Below are 19,640 nucleotides of genomic sequence, written 5' to 3'. Positions count from 1 at the left end.
AACTCCTGATTTCAGCTCAGGTCATGATTTCAGAGTTGTGGGACTGAGCCCTGTGCCAGGCTCTGTGCAGAGTGTGGAGCCTGGTTGGGATCCTCTCTTCCCCTCTCTCTTTGGCCCTCCCTGCACTCACGCATGTTCTCTCTCTCTCTCAAAACAAAACAAAACCCCAAAAAACAGAAAAAAACCAAAAAACCAAAAACCCTGTATTCCACCTTTAGTAGGTGTAAGCCTTCTTGATGGCATTCTGCATGTACAGATCTTCCTTATCCTCTGTGGCAAAGTTTTATAAAATATATGAGGTCATTTATCTTCAAGTATCTCATACGTGAGGTAACGACTTTAATATTCATTCCTTAACTTTCTCATAATAGTATGTAAATCATCTCACAATAATGGTTAATAATAAAAGTACCACTGATTAAGAATCGATGTGCCAGATACTATCCTAAGCAGTCTAAGTAATTCTCACAAGCTAAATATATATACACTTGCAAAATATATATATATATATGTATACACACATATCTATGATTTCTATATACAAAGATATATATGTATGTGCATACATAAATCTGTACCTAGGTATATCTATCTATATACACCATTATTAAGCACATTTTACAGAAGAAACCAAGTCTCAGAAAAAACTAAGAGTCCAAAGCTTATCATTGGCAGAGATTGAATTTGAGCCAGATCTTCCTGTGTTTTTAAACACTCTGCGCACAGTTCAGTGTCTATGATCTCTGAAAAGCGATGTATATAAGCTATTCTCAAAAATACAAAATAAGTAGTGTGATATCTTGAAATAACACAGAACTTGGAGAAAAGTGTCCTGGGTCCCTTTTGGGGTCCCGCTGATGACAGACATGCTGTCTTAAGAAAAGTATGCATCTTTCCTAAGACCTCAATTTCCTCTTGTTGAATGAGGGATTTCATGTAGATAAGCTCTAAGGGTTCTTCTGGCTCTAGAGAGGAATGATTTGGTTCTGAAGGGCACTGTTTCTACACTGAGGAAAAATACTCAGAATTCCAGTTCTTCAGAGCAAAAGGTTAACATCCTCTCCAGGAGCGAGAAAACAGCTCTCATCAAGGCACCTTCAGATCTTAGACGGATGATCTTAGTAGAGTCTTCCCTACAGTTCCTTCCTTAGAGCACGGGCCTTTCTACTCAATAGCACACATCAAGGCTTGTGGTTACAGACTGACTTGTGTGTGCAGACTGTAGGTTCCCAGCAGGTGAGGACCATGTCTGCCTGCTCACTGTCAAATCCCTGCCTGGTGCCTAGCACAGGGCCTGACCTGAAAAACACGCTCGATAACATTTGTCAATGGAATAGATTTTAAAAGGGGCTCATGGCTTCTAGGTTTTTGGTACTGGATGACTTAGAGCTGATATTTCTTTTTGCCTTTCTTAAAGAGTTTGGTAATGAATGAGTCCTTCACGCCATAGGAAAGATGTAATTAATTTCTTTTCTCTTAATTCTTAGCATGTAGGAGAAGCCAGTGATGGGTGCAGTCTCCTACAAGTATACAAATCACAGCACACACCTTGAGGTTCCAGCATGCCTTTCCTAACCTTTAGCAATAAATACTAAAGGTGACAATGTGAATGTGTGTATGGATGCAACTATATCTCATTTAAATCTGCATGAAACGAAGTGGTAAGCTGAGGCTTACTCATTTAGGAGAAGGGGTGGATAAATGAATCCTTTTGTGCTTGGTGTTCTTGGCAAGAGCCAGCTGCAAAAGGACTCCTGTCCCCTCTCTGGGGCTCTGCTGCCAGGCCCACCCAACCTCACATATATTATAGACCGCTGTGCCTCTCAGCCTGGAATGTATGACCAGGAGCCGCCACAGCTACTTCAGGGGTAGTGGGTTTGTGAACTGCCCCCATCTCCCTGCCACTTATCCCTTGGGGTGTGAGATTAGAGGGCTGGGGAGCAGGGGGAGCTACAGCCCAGCGTGGCTGAGGCTGTCGGGCAGCCACCCGGCAGTGGCTTGTTGGCAAGGCAGGGATCAGTCTACGACCACACGGAAAGCAGACTTGCTGACTACAGCATGCAGCAAAGAAAATGAGAGCTTCTGCCTGTGTCTGGTGGGCTAGGGTGGGAGGAGGGGAAAGGAGGGGGTGTTGGGGAGGGTGCCAAGCTGGGCTGTTGATGAAAGTGTGGGAAGATTCCAGGGGAGGCATTTTGCCAACTCAGAGGCAGTTGGGCTGATTTCTTTCCCCTTTCTTCTGCTCAAATGAGAATTCCTGCTGGGTGGGGTAGGAGCAGAGCCAAGAAAGGAGTGATTTGCTGGGTGAGCACGGACGCTTGGACCTAGGAAGTATGTGTCTGCCCGCTGGGACCAGGGCCAGGGGAGGAAGGAGAAATTAAAGGAGGGGAACTGAGGGGCAACGGGAATAAAGGAGAATAAAAGAAGAACACAAAAGGAAATGTCCTAGAAGGAGAAAACAGGAAAGAGAGACCGCAGGTCACGTAGACAGGGAAGAGACTCCTTTCTGTGCTGTTGAGCAGGCCTACCTACCTTCCAAATGTCAGAATAAAATAATGTTCATATGAAACAGGCAGCGAAAGACCACATGGTACAGTGTAAAGTAAACCAACTGCTCCTAAATTTTTCCTGGTGGCTGTTCATTTCCATGAGAATTACATTCTTCCCAAATAGCAATGCTGCCTTTTAGGTAAAACAGAACAAACAAAATGGTATCACAGAAAGCCCTATACCACTTCTAAAGATTAGGAGAATATTACTTAGAAGTATTTCCTAAAATATAATGTAAAACACCGGAGTCCTAAATTGCTCTTCTTGGCCTTGCTAATAAAATATTAGAAATATAAAGATCCTCTTGTGAGGAAATCTAGAGCAGGTAACTTGACAATGTTGATGTGGTAAATTCTACTGTGAAGTGATGTCACTTGAAGTAAGCTTTCTGATGTCCCTTTGCGGAGGCTTGTGAGGAGCTGAAAGGTCATCAAACAAATGTTGCATTTTTTTGTGGCAATCCCACACATTCTTGCCTGAGAACCAGAATCCCACTAGCCTCAGTCTCCTACAGAGACTAAGGCATATTTTGGCTTAGGTGGCTATAGGACGGATCTGGTTATTGATCGATTATAACAGAAGACCCCAAATCTTCCTTTCCCAAATCTAGGAACATCAAGGCTTTATGAGGCCTTGCAAACTTCCTTTCCCCCTTTGGGACTTCAGTCACCACCTTGTAAACAAGCCCAGGATAGCCTGATAGCATCTGAGAGGCCCCCTAAAGACTAATCTCGTGTCATAGACAAAGTGGTCGTAGACCAGGTTCCAGCCAGCTGATCCCCAAATAGGTAGAAAAACCCAGCTAAGATCAGCGAGGCAGCCTACCCAACTCCTAGCTAATGACACGGTTTGAGTTGGCACAGCTGAGACTAAAGAAGCTGCCCAACTGACCCAAAGATTCATGAACAATAATAAGTACACGCACACATACATCAACCAACCAACCAACCAACAAATAAATGTGTTAAGCCACTGAGATCGGAGAGCTTTTTTTACACAACAGATAACTGATACAATTACACCCAAACTGTAAACTCACCTGTGCATTCATACTGCAGACCTTTCCCATAATAGCCCTTCTCACAGATGCACTCAAACTGACCCGTGTGTGTCCCACATTTGCAGCTCGCCATGCGGTCACAGCACTCCTGGCCAGCTTCACACAGATACGAGCAATGGGACATATCCTCTTGAATAAAACTCCCAGAAGGCAGATCTGTTGATGACACAGGGTAATAAAAAACAAATTAGCAGCTCAATGGTACATTCTCCAGTTGTGAAAACTGAGGTGCAAATTGGAGAAAATAGCTTTTCATATCCGTCCAATTCCCAACGGCCCACCCCTCCCACCCAAATATGTAAGTGTGTCCTGCCCACGACCACAGGCTGGGACTTTGTTTCAGCCAGTGCAGTCACTTCAGGCTGGGACCTCCTCGTAAGCTCTCAAGGCCACACGGGGTCAGGCAGGAATTAAGCCCTTCGGGGAGGAATCTCCAGATGCAGCAGGAAGTAATATAGTCGGTTCCCCAGGTCACTCTCCTGGCTTCCACACTAGCAGTGTTCCACTGCCACAATATGAGGTCAGGCAGCAGTAACTAGATTTCCAAAACCCTTTTTCAAAAAGATAAATAAAATTATAATCTTGACCGCTGCATAAGGGTTTGGATTATGAGTTAATGGCTTGACCGCTGCATAAGGGTTTGGATTATGAGTTAATGGCTTAAGAACAGATTATCATCACTTCTATAGTTATTGGATGAAGACTTAACAGCACCACACAAACTTAATAATAGAACCAGGAGATGGCTTCTTTCTCAGTGTTAAGTAACTTCTCATGTTTTATATGAGATCATACTGATGACGTCAGCCATGTTCTGAAGTGAGGCATGCTGGGAAATCAGTAACTCAGGCAGGGTTGTTCAGAAAGTGACTTAACAGGGCAGGGTATGGTTGAATATCGATCCAGAATGGATGGCCTGGAATCAGGCAAATAATAAGTTTTGTTCACTCTGCTGAAGAAGTTCAGAAGTCTTAGTCCAAATCCCTGGGCGGGTGCTGGGCCCAGATAGAGTGATGGGCCCCTCACAGGAATTCAAATGTGTGAGTCCGAGCAAGACACATGCACTGCAACAGAACACCCGGAAAGAAGACTGGTGATGGCCTCATTTATGCAACATCTGTGTCTATGTCTTAAGAGTCTGAACTATACACCAGGGGCAAAGTAAAGAGAGGATTCCAGCCACAAGGAAAAGAGGCTGGTATAATCAGGTACCCAATTAAAGCTCCATCTACGAGACTGTGGTATGGGTAAAGGTCTGCAACGTGCACACTTAGCTCTGAGGCACTGGGCCACAGGATTGTCTGGCAGTAGAGTAATGTAGGACCAAGAAAGATCTAGCTACCAACACTGGTACACTGGCATCCAGGTCTGAGAGAGGTAAGTATACATGTTACGCATGGGGAAAGCTATTATTCTGTAACCCAGGTCTACTGATATGGCCAGAAACATGGATGGTCTTGAGACCAAAAGTGGATCCATCCAAATTGAAAGTAGCTTCAGAGGACTTAAAGGCAGGGAATATGAGGATCATTTCCTTTGAGTTGATCATGTCTTTGCAATAGGAAGAGGATCTTCCCTTACCAAATCTGGAAACCTGATCAGAGAATTATGCATTCTAGATATTTGCTTATTGTAATAAAAGTGATGCCTTTTAAAACTCTGTTGCAATACTGTAACCAAAAGAACACTCTGTCCCAACTCAGCTTCTGGGTCAACTTGGCATTAGGGTTCTATAAGGCTCCAATCCTACAAGCAGAAGGATGGTAGGACTGGAAATCAGTCTTGTAGAACATAGCGGGTAACACCCATGATTTCAGAATCCCAGCTAGTAACAGCCACCTGGCCTTCCCACTCAACATACCACTTTTCCCTGAGAAAAGGAGAAATAAAGGAAGCCCCACAGATACTGAATTTCTGCCATGTGATAACACTACACTTAATAATATTTAAATATTTTATTTAATCCTCTTGACAAAACCATATGGTATGCATTATAATATCTCCATTTTAAAAGCAGAGGAAGTGAGGCTTGTAGATGTTAAATAAATTGCCTATGGTAAGAATAGTAGAGGATGGTTAATGAGGCCTGTGGATAATAAGCCCTCAGTAACTTTTCTAATCACTTTATATATGCACTAATCCATTTAAGCCTTGCGACACTCCTATAGAGGAGGTACTACTCTCATATGCTATTCAATTAACAAGAAACTTAAAGAGGGTAAAAGCTAAAGAATTTGCCAAAAGCCACTCCACAAGTAGGTGACTTAAATTTTTTGCTGTATCCATAGCTAGTCTGAGATCCTGCTCTTAAACACTTCTCTTGGAACTATGATAGGGCTGATCTCCTTCTTACGAATTCACTAATTGCCTGAAACCTCACATGGCCATGATTTGCCCATGAACCTAAATCTTTCACATGGATACTTACAAGGATCAAGCCTAACTCGCTGCATGGTTTTGGTCTGAGGCTGGATTTCCTGTCAATCCTTCCCAATTTTACTTTCCTGGGGGGCTTACCAAGACACATGCCCATATGACGCCTGGAAGTCCATGTAACCTACACCACACAACTAAACACCCTTACAAATGGTGTAGAGCAAACTCTAATGAATAGGTTTACTGACTTCATTACTTGTTGGGGTAATGCTCTTCAACATATGCATAAGCACACGAGTCTTCAGACCACCAGGTCAAGAAGTATGTGTTAAGTATTTATTGTCCCTTTATCTTCATGTGTATTTCTGGAAACACTCTGGTGAGATTCACTATATCTGTCTCTGCACGTTTACTTCATTCTTCCAGATGACTATAAATAGATCTAAGTCAAGGCTTCCTGCTCTGTGTGTGGCCTCAAAACACACCTAAATTCATTCCATTGATTCTAACAGTTCCAGGTGGGAGCATATGGAGAGTCTAGTGAAAACCATCGTGGCTGTTACAAAACAAATAAAGCAAAACAAACACTCTTGTTGCGAGTCAGACTGTCACGTCTATTTATGAAGTTCAGCACATCTCCCAATACACCAAGGACACACGGGCACCATGCTCAGGGAAGACTTTACAGGGTTTGCTGTTACCCTCCAACAAGCTTCAAGCAGTAGGAGAGAAGGAACCCCCATTAAAATCATCATGTCATGCCACTGGGTTTGCCTCACCTTCGTGCAATGCCCGGCGAGCTAAAGCCTCAAATTCTTCAAAACTGTGGAGCAGGTAGCAGTGCTCCTCCTTTGGGGTGGAAGCCATGTCATTCAGTTCTCGAATGTTCCCTTGCCATATGCCAAACGTGAAGATCTCCACTCCAAAATCTCGCAGAGATGCTGCAACTGGCCTGGGATCTCCCCCATTGGAATATCCGTCGGTAATGAGGAATATAACTTTTGTTGAGTTTTCTCTAGAGTGACGAAGAATTTGCTGTAATGAAATAAAGGAAGTTAGTATAAGTCTGCATTGTGTCAGCCTACTATGTGTTTCCCCTCTTATACAGAACAGCGTTTGTGAAGATCATTAGCATGTCATGAGAGTGAGAACAAACCCTGATCAATGAGAGTAAAACAGAAAAAGACACAGACCAGCGCCTACGATGACCTTCTCAATGACCCACAAAAAACCCTAAAAGCACTTAAAATGTATCATTGTCATCAGTGACAGCATCCTCATCACCTTTGCGCACCTTGTTAATGAAGAGCAGCAAATGCTTATGGAATGAAATTTTATTCATATTATTATCATTTATTGTTATGTTATTTTTATGAATTTTCAGGCTCTCGACAAATGAGCAAAATGTGAGTCCTATGTATCTATTTCCAAGTATATCCATCTAGCTGCCCATCTACCTACTTAGCTGAACCACCTCATGATCATATATCAAGTCTAATCAGAAGAAAATTTAACAGAAAATGACTTTTCCGGAGTTAATAATGGCCAACCTACTTCCCATGTTTGTTTTTCCACTGCTCCTCCAAAACTCCTCCAGAATTCACTCAATCCTTCATCTTTTGTGGACCACCCGGTATTAGCAAAAAATCAGCCATTTTTGATGCTGTCCTATCTTTCTGAGAAAATACAGATTTATTCAATCTGACACTTGGGCTTTACTATTTTAGGACAAGTGAGTTATGCTTTATAATCTGCTATCCCTTCTCTATAGACAGAAGGGGAAAATGAAACCTTTTTATTAAAGACATCTATTTATTGTCACATCATGATGCTTTATAACATAAACTGCAAAAAGCACAAGGAGTCCAGTGGTGAATCAGGTATCGTAATGGAATTTGCTGTTGCTGCTTTCCATCAGAAATGGGTTGGAAAGGTGAAGAAGTGCCAGGGTATATTTTCTGACAAGTTCTTAGAAAGAATTCAGTGTCTATTTAGCAGTAATTCAAGTATATTCAGAAGGTAGTTAGGAAGAACGACAAGTATATATCCTAGGTTTTGTTAAAATTAAAAGGAGATGATGAGATTTAAAAAAATAAAATAAAATTCATTTAAGGGGTGGACGAAGTTAAAAGCTCCAGATTGTCTCAGATTATATGATCCATGTCTTCATTAGTAGAGAATTCGAGTGACTGACTCTAATAACTCTTACCAAACTTTATTACTGTTTGTGAGCTAATTAGATAAAGCCGCTAAACCTGAACTTAAAGACAATTAAAGGAAACTAAAAATGACTCTGGAAAACATCTGGAAAGTCAGCAATTTGAGAAGTATTCAAACACTTTACCTCCCGCTCTCAAAAGCCTACTACCGCTAAGGACCAAAGAGAATCAGAAACCAGCATGAACGAGCTCCTCCTGGCCAAATAAATGGCAATCCGAGTGTCAAGAACAGTAACAATTGAAGGGAATTTCAATGCATCATACATATTTACCTTTTATCATATGCATTTACATTGAAATGTGTATGAACATTTATATTTTCAGTTAGTACAAATGCAGGGGGAAAAGCCCTATCGATATAAATAATAATTGGAAAGGACAGAGATAGACACACACACACACACACATGATTTTTTCATTCAGGACCACCTCTGGGGGGGGGCGGAATCCAATCATTTGTGATGGGCATCATGAAGTGAGGTATTAGTTTGTCTTTAGAGATATACTTCAGGCTTCCAAGGGCAGCTCCTAGTTCTCGGACTCCAACAAGACGGGGCAACTGTGTTTACACTGGCCTTGCTCTTTACCATGTGATAAACTCTCTTTCTGGGCTCTTCCACTCTGAATCACAACCTACCCTCCACAAACACTCCCATAGGATTTTGCTCCTTTTGATTACTCTCTCTTCCACAAGACCGTGGAAGGAAACTCTATGCAAGACTCTAAGAAAGGGAGAATTTGGATGGAAGTAGAAGGAAGGAAAAAAGCAAACTGACTTCTTCAGCGTGGTATTCTGGACTTGTCTGGCACAGAGTATGCATTTGTAAATATTTATTTGATAAATGAATTAATGAGGGAGTGAGTGGACAAACTCTAGGATACTCTGAAGACAGTTGAAAAAGAGTTGGTCTTGAGGGAGCAGCAGAATTGTACAGAATATTCGTGTGCACAAACGTATTTCATTTTGTACAGTTTGGTACAAAAAAAGATGAGGTTTTCTTCTTGTGTGTTTACTGTCCTACTGCACAAATACTATTTTATATTAATTGTAGCTCACGTCAATGATATTCCTTAACATTCAGGTTAGGATTTAGGGATTTTTGCGGAGCTTTCCTGCTGTACTACTCATTCCGTGCAAATTACATTAAGCTGGGATTCCATTTTTCTTCTCTTCTTGCAGGGAATTGGTAAGTGTTTACCGGAACCATTATATCTGTTGGCAAGACAATATATTAAGCTTAAAATAGTCAGAAGAATAGCAGGACTACTAGTCCAAGTGAAGAATTACACAAGATCTGGGTTTGGAATGCACTCTAAAAGACAGAGGAGGAGTGGATGATTTACTGAAAATATTTTACCCCCTTCCCCCAATCTTTGTGCTTCATCATACTTGAATTAAAACATAATTCAATAAAAACATTTTCATCCCACAGACCTAAGAAGTAAATAGATCTGTGGTAATGTTTGTGGAATGTGGTAGAGGCCTGGCACTTGACTCTCCTTTCAGGGTTCCTGAAATAGTTTACATCATCTGCTACCCTTGTAAGGCATTGCAAGAAATAGAACTTTCTGGTCCAGAATATTGAATGAGGCAAACCTTCTGCTGCCTAAGAAAAACAGGCAACGTGGACATCGTAAGGCAAAAGGTTATCACCATCTGTATTGTATCAAGCCTCTGATTAGCTGGTATAAATATCTGGCAGGCAAGTAAGCTCCCCTTGTCCAGCAAAAGTCATTAGAATGATAAAAATGCAGGGTTGTGTAACATTGTTCTAACACCCGAGATCCATCACCATTACACAAGACTGCAACCCCACCCCTACCCCCAAGTCAGGCCACAAGGGAACTGCTTTGAAAAATGGTCTTGAAAGGAGAAGAGAAGTCACAACAAATCTGGCGTGGGGACCATATTTGCCCTGGGGCTCCATTAATTAAAATACGTGTAGAAAGACTACTATCTATCTGCGGCACAACCCTGTGGTTATCTGCCACGGCCCCACGTGCCTAAGGATGCTAACTGGAGAAGCTCCTAAGTCATCCTTGAAAGAAGTTGTTTCTTTAAGTTAGTATCTACTGTGACTATTATCAGAGCCCCTCTCCTCCAGGGGGCCAGCAATGAGTAAATATTTTCAGTGTTTCAACTTGTTTTCCACACATATTTTTTTCCTTGTTAGGAAATGTTAAGTACAAACAAGACACCAGAAGCTACTTGTAATACTTCCCTTATCCTTCAAATTCTAAGATTTCACCAAGCTGCATCTGTTACTCAGTAAATATTTTTAATTTGGGTACTCAAATATTCTTCAGTTCAAGCAATGTTCACGGTTCTGTACTTTCTGGGGGAAACAAGTTCTTTGTCTATTGGTTCATTATTTTCTGGACTTTGAATATTCTCTCCTTTTTCTTCATGTTTATCTCATCTTCCTTCCTTCTGAGTTTGGTGGAAATGTCTGAAGCTTTTCTTCCCTATCCCCCCCACCCCCACTCGCCCTTGCCCTTGCAGCCACCCCCCCACCCCTGTTTGCAGTTTATATACTCTTGAGTCTCTTCCTTTGTGCTTCTAATTAAGAGTTAATCCTGGCATTGCATTTTATTTTTCTTGTGACAAGACTTCTTTCTCTGGCACATGGTTTGTTCCCACGTTGGTCTATTGTTTATCCCCTCGGGTCTCATCCTCATTTCACTGTTTTACTTACTTACAGGCATGGGACAAACGCTTTCTAGGATTTCGTTCTATCTTTCATAGTGAATTCCTGTATTCTCTCTGTAGCTTACATCCTAGCTTTATTTTACTTGGCAGAAGCTTTTCAAAGAAGCCCCTGGATAGAGGGGTTCTATAGGAGAGCGCAAGGCAGAATAGATAGATCCTCATCCCAGGAGAAAAAATTACCAAAATCCAAGAACAGGCCCATCAGAATACTCTTGTCAACCCAAGATCTGCAAAAAACAACTTGAAGATTTAGAAGAACACACAACTTAATATCAAGATAGGAAGAAAATAAGCACAGTGCAATGGTGTTTGTATCACAAGGACTTAGAAAGTCACAGCCTCTATGAGGACAAGAACAGAAAGCTATAGAAAGAGAACAGGCTAAGAAGAAAACGGACAAGTGTAGGTACAGAGGGATTTTATAAAAAAATTATGAAGGAAACCCAAAATACAAGGAAAGACTTAGAAATCCACATTGGTGGTAGTGAGATAAAATGTCAGAAATTCGAACAATTTAGTACAAACTTTAGCATACAAAGCTGCTGACTTGTCTCACTTATAACCATAGAAACACAATTCCAAATAAATGCTTCCAAATCAAATTCAAATAATATTCAAAGAATCTTTGTCCTATGTTTAATAAGGCTTATTACTCAAACGCAAAAATTGGTTAAAATCAGTAACCCTTGGGGCACCTGGGTGGCTCAGTGGGTTAAGCCTCTCTGCCTTCAGCTCAGGTCATGATCCCAGGGTCCTGGGATTGAGCCCCACATCGGGCTCTCTGCTCGGCGGGGAGCCTGCTTCCTCCTCTCTCTCTGCCTGCCTCTCTGCCTACTTGTGATCTCTCTCTTTCTGTCAAATAAATAAATAAAATCTTAAAAAAAAAAATCAGTAAACCTTTTGTTGTAATACAACACAATAATTGTCCCAAATAAAACAATAATCTAAGATGCTAAAAGTTATTTAATAAAATTTATTTCTGCTTATTTTAATTAATAAAAAATTAAGAATGAGATGCCTTATTAATAAAACAGATTTTCTATCTCAAAGCAACAATGTAAATCATGCTTAATTGTGAAAAACTTGCAAATTTCTGATGCAGATGGGAAGTAAATCCGCAATTCTTAATATTTTCACTATTATTTAAAAATCCTTTGGATATTTCCAGCCAAGGCAACAAGACACAAAAACAAAATAAATATTACACTTCTTAAAGTTTCTGCCCCTTCTCAAACAATCAATATTAGAAAATAAGGAACTGGAAAATGCATTCATCAAGGCTACCAAATAAAGTATTGAGCTCTTTATAAAAATCTTTCACACATTTCTAAGGAAAAATAGAGAAAAATAACAGAAATATAGGTGAGTGTTTTGACCAAAGAAAATAGACCAAAAAAAAAAAATTCTATTTGTCAGAAAAATGGGAAAAACATTTAATTTCACTAAATCAGAATAATGTGAGTTAAATAACAATAATACTATTTTTTTCACTTCTCAAATAGCCAAAGATCTTTTTAATTAAAATTTTGTAAAATTTATGAGGAAACAGCTGTATCTACTGGGGATGCCACATGGACTCGTAATATTTGGGGTACAGTGACAAAGTGACAAGTTTTAAAAATTTCACACAATTTGAACTAAAACTCTTCATCTAAAATTATCTTCAGGAAATAACCATGGATACACAGGGGAAAAAATTAAAAAGATGTGTATCCCAGAATAATCTGCAATATAAAGAAACGGAAACAGTATAAAATTCAAACAATAGGTACTGTTTAAGGAAATTACAGGGCAATCATGAAATATCATTAAAATAATACTATTGCATAATAATACATTTTTAAAGTAGGTAACCCAATATGATGATTTTATATTAGTGCACATGTATGTGTGCCTGGACTGCATGTGTGGACATATATGTATTTGTATGGCTGACAGTATACACATCAAAATGCTGACTATCTCCTGGTTGTATTCAGAGAGTTATATCAACTTCTATTTTGTAGTTTTGTATCATTTCTAAATTTTTACTTTCTCCTCTCTATTCTTTCCCTGAGAAATGTCATATGAACTCAGAACTTGGGAGTCTTACCTATAGATAATGACTCCTAAATCTACATCAAATCAAACTCTTTAACTCGCAAGGTGAAGTCCCATTGGTCCAGTGGACCTTTCTGCCTGAATGTTCCACAGGAATCTCAAACTCAACATGTCCTCTCCATGCACAAAGAAGGGTTCCTTTCTCCTTTATTCAACATACATCAAATGTAGCACCATCATCTATCCCACTGTCCAAGTCTGCATCTAGGAGCGATTAGGACGCCTCCTTTCTGATCTGTCATCTACAGTCATCTATCCAGACCTATACCTTTCACTTCTGAATTATCTACATACCTTGAAATCCTATTGTTCTACCCTCAGTTCAGTACTTCTGTCTGGATGATTGAAAAGCAAGAGTTACTTTAAGGTCTCCAGGTGAGGTTGCTCTTCTTTGAATTCATTTTCTGACCTACCCTTAAGGCTATTTTTCTGAAATACTAATCCAATCATGTTTTAAAACTTCCATTATTTTCCCTCTATCTATAAAGTGTAAATTTCTTTACATGTCCTTAGACTAATCAGTCCTATACTTCCAGCCACATCTCCACCACACCCCATCTCCTGCCTACTTCTCCGAACTATCTCTCACACTGTCTTCTCATCGCAGGGATCTATTGGAAGGTTTCGGAACATACCATTCTTTCCTTATGTTTGCTATACCTGGAAGTTCTTAAATCTGTCCCATCTCCTAACATGTTTACCTCTACTTTTAATAGCCTTTCAAAATCCAGATTAAAGTTCACCTTATCTTTGAAATTCTCCCAAATTCTTCTGCGGTGCATATTAAATCCAACTCAGTGTTCCCTCAACATTCCATTACACTTAGCCCATCATAATTATAGTTAACTTATCTGGCTATATCCCCAAGCTAAACGTAAGATACTCTAAGGCAAGAATTAACTATTTTATTTTCACCCAACTGATGATCAAAAAATTACTATGAAACCAGTGGATGAAAGAATCAATAAACATATGCCTTAATATTCAACATGCAGAATAAGTTCTAAGCCAAACACTGTTGTTACAGTAAATCCTTTTCTGCAATTGTGAAATGAAAACTCTTATAAATACTACATTTAAACTTATTTCACCAAATTCAAATAGAGCCTCTATTTTATATGAGATACTATGCTAGGGTTTTTACTTATGCTATTTGATGATACAATAGAACCATTAACTAAAAACAAATAAGCCAAAGCTAAAATAATGACAGAAGTCTATCTGGGAAGAATATTCTGCAGTAACTAAGTTTTCCTGTTTATATTGTAATACAAAATAAATCATATTTAGGTATCTAATATGTCTCATTTATTTTAAGTATTTACTGAGCCTTCACAGACTGAAATTCTAGTACTAAAAAAAAAAACTTGGCTCAAATAACATTTAGGCTATTTGTTATAGTCTAGCTAAATCACAGAAGAACCAGAGGGTCAAAAAAGAACTTAATCTCAGATTTATGGTCACAGAGTTTTTCCACCCACATACATGCTTTTGTTATTAAACATGGACACAAATCACTTTCAAATGAACCCACAGGGGCAGTACATCAAATTGGGAAATGGTGTGCACAGGAGTTGATGGGTAGTAGATTAACTTCAGACTGTAAAAAACAACAGAATAAATAGGCAAAAGAATAAACAAACTTCTAATAACGCTGAATTCCACTACTCATTCGACAGACACACAAGGAATAAAGAAAATCTGGAGAGCATAAAGACATCAGAATCTGAATACAAATGAAAAAGGGCTAAATGACATACCATTTTTAAGTGAATTGTTAATTTGCTACAAGATAGCAACATCATATTCAACTTGACTGTTAGTTTTGTTATGAATAAATGTATAAAGTGATTTCAGTTGACATGTTAAATGCCTGTGCAATATGACCAAGTAAGAGCACTTACAGTCAAAGATGTGATGGAACTTTTTCCTGTGCCTCACATTAGGAGGGTAAAGGAAAAATTAAGATGATCTCAAATGATGTTTGGAAATCGGTTTATGATTTTACCAATGACTGAGGCGAAAACAAACAGCAGCACTTACTTAATAACACAGTTATTATAAACCAATGGGCAAAAATCATATTTGAAACAGTCTCATTAAACTCAGGAAGAAGACAAAAATGCCCCATCACCTCTATGTGAGAAGTCTAGCTAATCTAATGAGGCAAGGGTGAGATCAAAGTGTAACAAAAAAATTATTCATGTTTCAAAAAAAGAATCCAATTGAAAGGAAATACTGGGAGATGTTGAGAGTGATGCACCAGAATATTTTAATTGCAGAATTTTGTAGTAAAAGCTGACCAGTAATACTTAAAAATTTAACTGTGGTAGATCTACATGACAAAATATACTTGAAAGGTAATTTTAGGAGAATTTCATAGTATGGGAAATTTTTCATTAAAATAAAATAATTAAATTAAAAATTATAGACTGCAACTTTACTACAGATCTACATATAACTCTATATGTATTTACACATATACATAACAAGAGTCCGAGTCAAAACTATAAGTTATTATATTTTCCTATTTTATGTAAAACTAATTAATGGGTGTATTACTTTCATAATAAGGAAAAGAAGCAAAAATTGTTTTTAGAGAAATACTTGTAAATGGAAGTTAGTAAAGGGTTACCCTCAAAGGTATTTTCACAGTTTCAAGATAAAAATTTTTTTAGGAAAGATGTTTTAAACATACTTCGTTGCCAATAAAAATTGGATATCCACTTTGTTAGCTTAAACAAAGTGGGAAATTTATTGGAAATATACAGGAATATCTCTCCAAACCCAAGAGCAAGGAGAAGAACTGAGCCTCAAAGGGGACTGGAACCAGGGGGCGCCTGAGTGGCACAGCTGGTTAATCATCCAACTCTTGGTTTCAGCTCAGGTCAGGTTGTGATCTTAAACGTACGAGATGGAGACCCTGGTGGGGCTCAGTGCTCAGCCTGGAGTCTGTGTGAGATCCTCTCTCCCTCCGCCCCTCCCACTCATGGGCTCTCTCTCTAAAATAATACAGTTTTTTTTTTGTTTTTTGTTTTGTTTTTTTAAAGAGGGACTGGAACCAGGAACAACCAAGCTGCAGGAACCAATGGCTACTCCCTCTGATCTTCCATCCATCTGTTTCCTTCTGGGGCCATGCTGTTTCTTGTCTCAGTTTCTATCAACCCATCTTTGTTCACTCCTTACATTGATGGGATGCCTCTGGTTCTCTGTGCATAGTCTTAACTTTATATTGCCCACCTACTGGCAGGAAAAAAAAAAATCTACCCCCTCGGGTCATTTTTTTGTCCTACTCCAAATTTCCAAGAGAAAAAATATAAATGATCCACTTCAACCTCTAAATTGCCACTCTCGATCCAAACAGAGAGGGGCAGCCTCTCTAGGTGGGCAAAGGACTGAAGATGGATGTGGTTCTCTGTGAAAATGATTTTTGATTGACACAGACTGTAGAAGAAACGAGCTACAAAGAAAGGAAAGAATTGAATGCTACACTTGGACTTATCCAGTAGAAAAAGAGTTTTGAAAATTTATCAGAGCAAACTGTCCTTCCAGAAAAACATCAAATGCCAGGAAACAGTGTAGATTTTGGGGAGAATTCAATTGTAAAATTTTTCCTCAGAAAGTAGAAAAATCTTACAATTCAAAACTGTCAGGGAAGAAACGATGTCTTCTTATTAGGTATATTAATAGTATCTATGAAAGAAAAATTTATCAGGAGCTTAGATAATATAAAGGACACAGATAATCTAACCATTATACTGCAAATATTTGGGCTTCAGGAACAACCTCGCCTTTTAAAAAAGCCACACAAATATACAGACACACGGAAATTCAAAGGGGGTGGAGGTTGAGAGGAGATTTTAAGTTCATGAACCTACTGTGTATTTTGTTTTTTATAGTTATCCTAAATTTATCAAAAAACACATTTAATTGTGATATTTATTAGCGTTCCAAATAAATGACACTTTGTTTTGTTTTTCTTTTTATGTTTGTTTTGTTTTGTATTTTGGCTTGTATAAATAACATCAATTACCATTCTAGAGCAGAAGATTCTGTGCTTCATGTGTTAAAATAAAAAACCCTGAAATTAAACCCCAAATGATCTGACGTTAAATAAATTAGAAAACTTATTATATGTAAAAAGTTATATCATCCATCAGTGACTCTAACAATATTTATATATGTAATTTTTCAAAAATGTTGGCTTTTAAAATTGCTTTGAGAATAATATAGTCTGGCGGATTAACTAATTCTTATAATTTAATTACATGCTTACCCTTACAGTGTCAGTGTTCCCTAAATATGCACTGGATACATAAAGAAATCTAGTTCATTACCAAAGGTATTTAAAGAAAGACTTTTCCAACCATTGGTAATTATGGAGCTAATTGCTAAAGTGAGGATTCTTTTTACCTGAAGAAACTACTAAAAGAGTCATAAGGAGATTTTGTTTTTCTTTTGTGAAATGGGATGGTGCATGGGAAAAAAAAAAAAAAAAGGAATATTATGATGCACGGGAACATTGTGTATCCCAGATTTAAGATAAACTGAATTTAGCTGGAAGACCAAGTTTTGTACGGAGATTTGGCATATAAATTTATAAAGTTTAGGCTATACGATAATTTGAAAGAAGGACTAGATGTACCTAGGACGAGGAAAATGACTTCTGTTGAGTCATATTTGTACTTCAATCAAGAGTGTGAGGTTGAGGACCTATTATGGATTAGAGAAACCTAAGAATATAGGAATGGGAAGAGGCCAGAGGTAGAGGTGCTGCAAACCATGGCCTAGGGATCTCTGCAATGGCTGGTAGTTGTAGCTGTGAAAGCACATGAGATGGGAGACGCAAGCCAATGAAAGTATATTGTACAAAAGAGGCATATAAGAGGCTGGGCTGCATGGGGGTCCAGGGGGTGGGAGAAAAGGGCGACCACTTGGGACTAGCAGGGGTTTATAGAGTGTCCATTCAAATGACAGTCTCCAAATGTTCAGTCCTCCTGGTCCCGCATGTGCTCCAGGTGGCCGCCTGCTTGGTCATCCACAGACCAAGTCCCCATCGCAGCTGCCCCTTCTGCCTCACGTTTTGCAATGAACTTCAGTGATGGGTGTGTACCAGAGGACCCGCACCTAGCAGATCTTCAACAACAGAACAGGGGGTAGTCCTCCCCAGTGGTTAAGGATTTAGACCCTGGCTCAGACGGCCCATGTGGGGATTTCGGTACCTTGACTTACCAGCAGCATAACTTTGGTCAAGTCACTTATGTCCTCTGTGTCCCGGTTTCCTCCTCTGTACTTAAGGGATAATAATACTAACCACCTGGGGTAGAGTTTGCTGTTGGGAGGATTTAATGAATTCATATGGGGAAAAGGGCTTAGAGCGGTTCCTGACGAGCAGTAATTACTCATCACCATTACCATGATTAGTAAAAGAAATTGCTAGCGTGTTGCTGGAATTATGTCTGTCAAGCAGATAAACCAGACAATGGAGCCAACATTTTGTTCAAAGCTGTGAATGAAAACAAATAATCCTATTTGTGGAGACTGAGAAGATAGGTCAGGGGGTTGGGGAAAATTATGACTCTCTAGTCAATGACCACACGATCCCACCAGAGCCAGGAAGGAGGGGATAATGCCCTGGGCAGAGGAACAGAAAAAGAGCTTGACCTTTGCTGCTACGAAGATGACACTGAAAAGGGCAGTGTGGACAGTGATACGGAGAAGGGATGCGAGTTCACAGTTCGGATGCCTGTAGATGCCCTTCCGAGCTCAGTGCATGGAGTTCTCCACAGAAGTGTTGTGGGGTTGGCCCCCTTGACCAGATTTAGGCGAAAAAAGGTAGGGAGTCACACCTGCCTGAGAGTCTACTCACTTTGGATTGCTTCCTTGGGAAAGTGATCTGAAGAGTGAACTGGCTAAAATTATTAAAATCCATCATTTGAGAAGTCAAGCGTCCCCTCAACAGTCCTTTGAGAAGATGTCATAACCATCCTCGTTCGCACAATATTCTCCTTGATATACTAAAATTCAAAATGCTAAATAGCCAAAGATATGTCTTTTCCAGAACTCCGAAGTTATAATGAATATCATTTTCTACCCCGGGGCATATGTAAAATCCAACAAGATATGATATCTGTCGTCATCAAATGTAGGGGAGACAGGCATCACCTCCACAACAGGTGCTCTGATGGAATTACGTCCCTTGTTTCCCTATCATTTCCTTATTTAATCAGCTACGTTCCTACAGTATTTCTCCACATTTTGGAAACATGTTAAATAGGTGATTAGTGATTACTCGGCAAACCCCTGCAAAGTTCTCTGTTGCTAGGCCTTGACAACCTCTGCCTACTAAATTGATAGTAGGTCTTATGCCTTGAAACCATAGGAGATAACAGAAATTTCGAAAGAGCAGAAAGTGAAACAAAATAAAGAAAAAGCCACTGGTGCTTTATGGGTCTGTAGACCAGCAGATGACGGCCCATGTGTGCTCTTTAGAGAATTCCTCCCCTTTCCTCAGATCCCACTTTCTAGGAGTCTACATAACTTCTGACTACCGGAGTTGTCTTGCTTCGTGGGCAACCAAGTCACTTAATTCAGCTCCTTTCCGTGGTTCTCCTCCATACATGGAAAA

The 19,640-nt window shown here is 39.4% G+C and overlaps 1 protein-coding gene across 4 annotated transcripts in view; it reads right to left on the bottom strand.

Annotated features, from left to right (window-relative positions):
• Window positions 1-19,640, bottom strand: part of SVEP1 (sushi, von Willebrand factor type A, EGF and pentraxin domain containing 1) — a 180,227-nt gene that overhangs the window by 147,138 nt on the left and 13,449 nt on the right. For all 4 annotated transcript variants that reach the window (XM_032308801.1, XM_032308803.1, XM_032308802.1 and 1 more), the window contains exons 2-3: window positions 6,763-7,018; window positions 3,587-3,763 (exon numbers count right to left, since the gene is read on the bottom strand). In XM_032308801.1, coding sequence (XP_032164692.1) covers window positions 3,587-3,763; window positions 6,763-7,018 — 433 coding nt within the window. The remainder of the gene's footprint in view (window positions 1-3,586; window positions 3,764-6,762; window positions 7,019-19,640) is intronic.

This window comes from Mustela erminea, chromosome 12 (assembly GCF_009829155.1).
Source record: "Mustela erminea isolate mMusErm1 chromosome 12, mMusErm1.Pri, whole genome shotgun sequence".
In the NCBI taxonomy this organism is placed as follows: Eukaryota; Metazoa; Chordata; class Mammalia; order Carnivora; family Mustelidae; genus Mustela; species Mustela erminea.
This window is presented reverse-complemented; position numbering and strand designations above follow the sequence as displayed.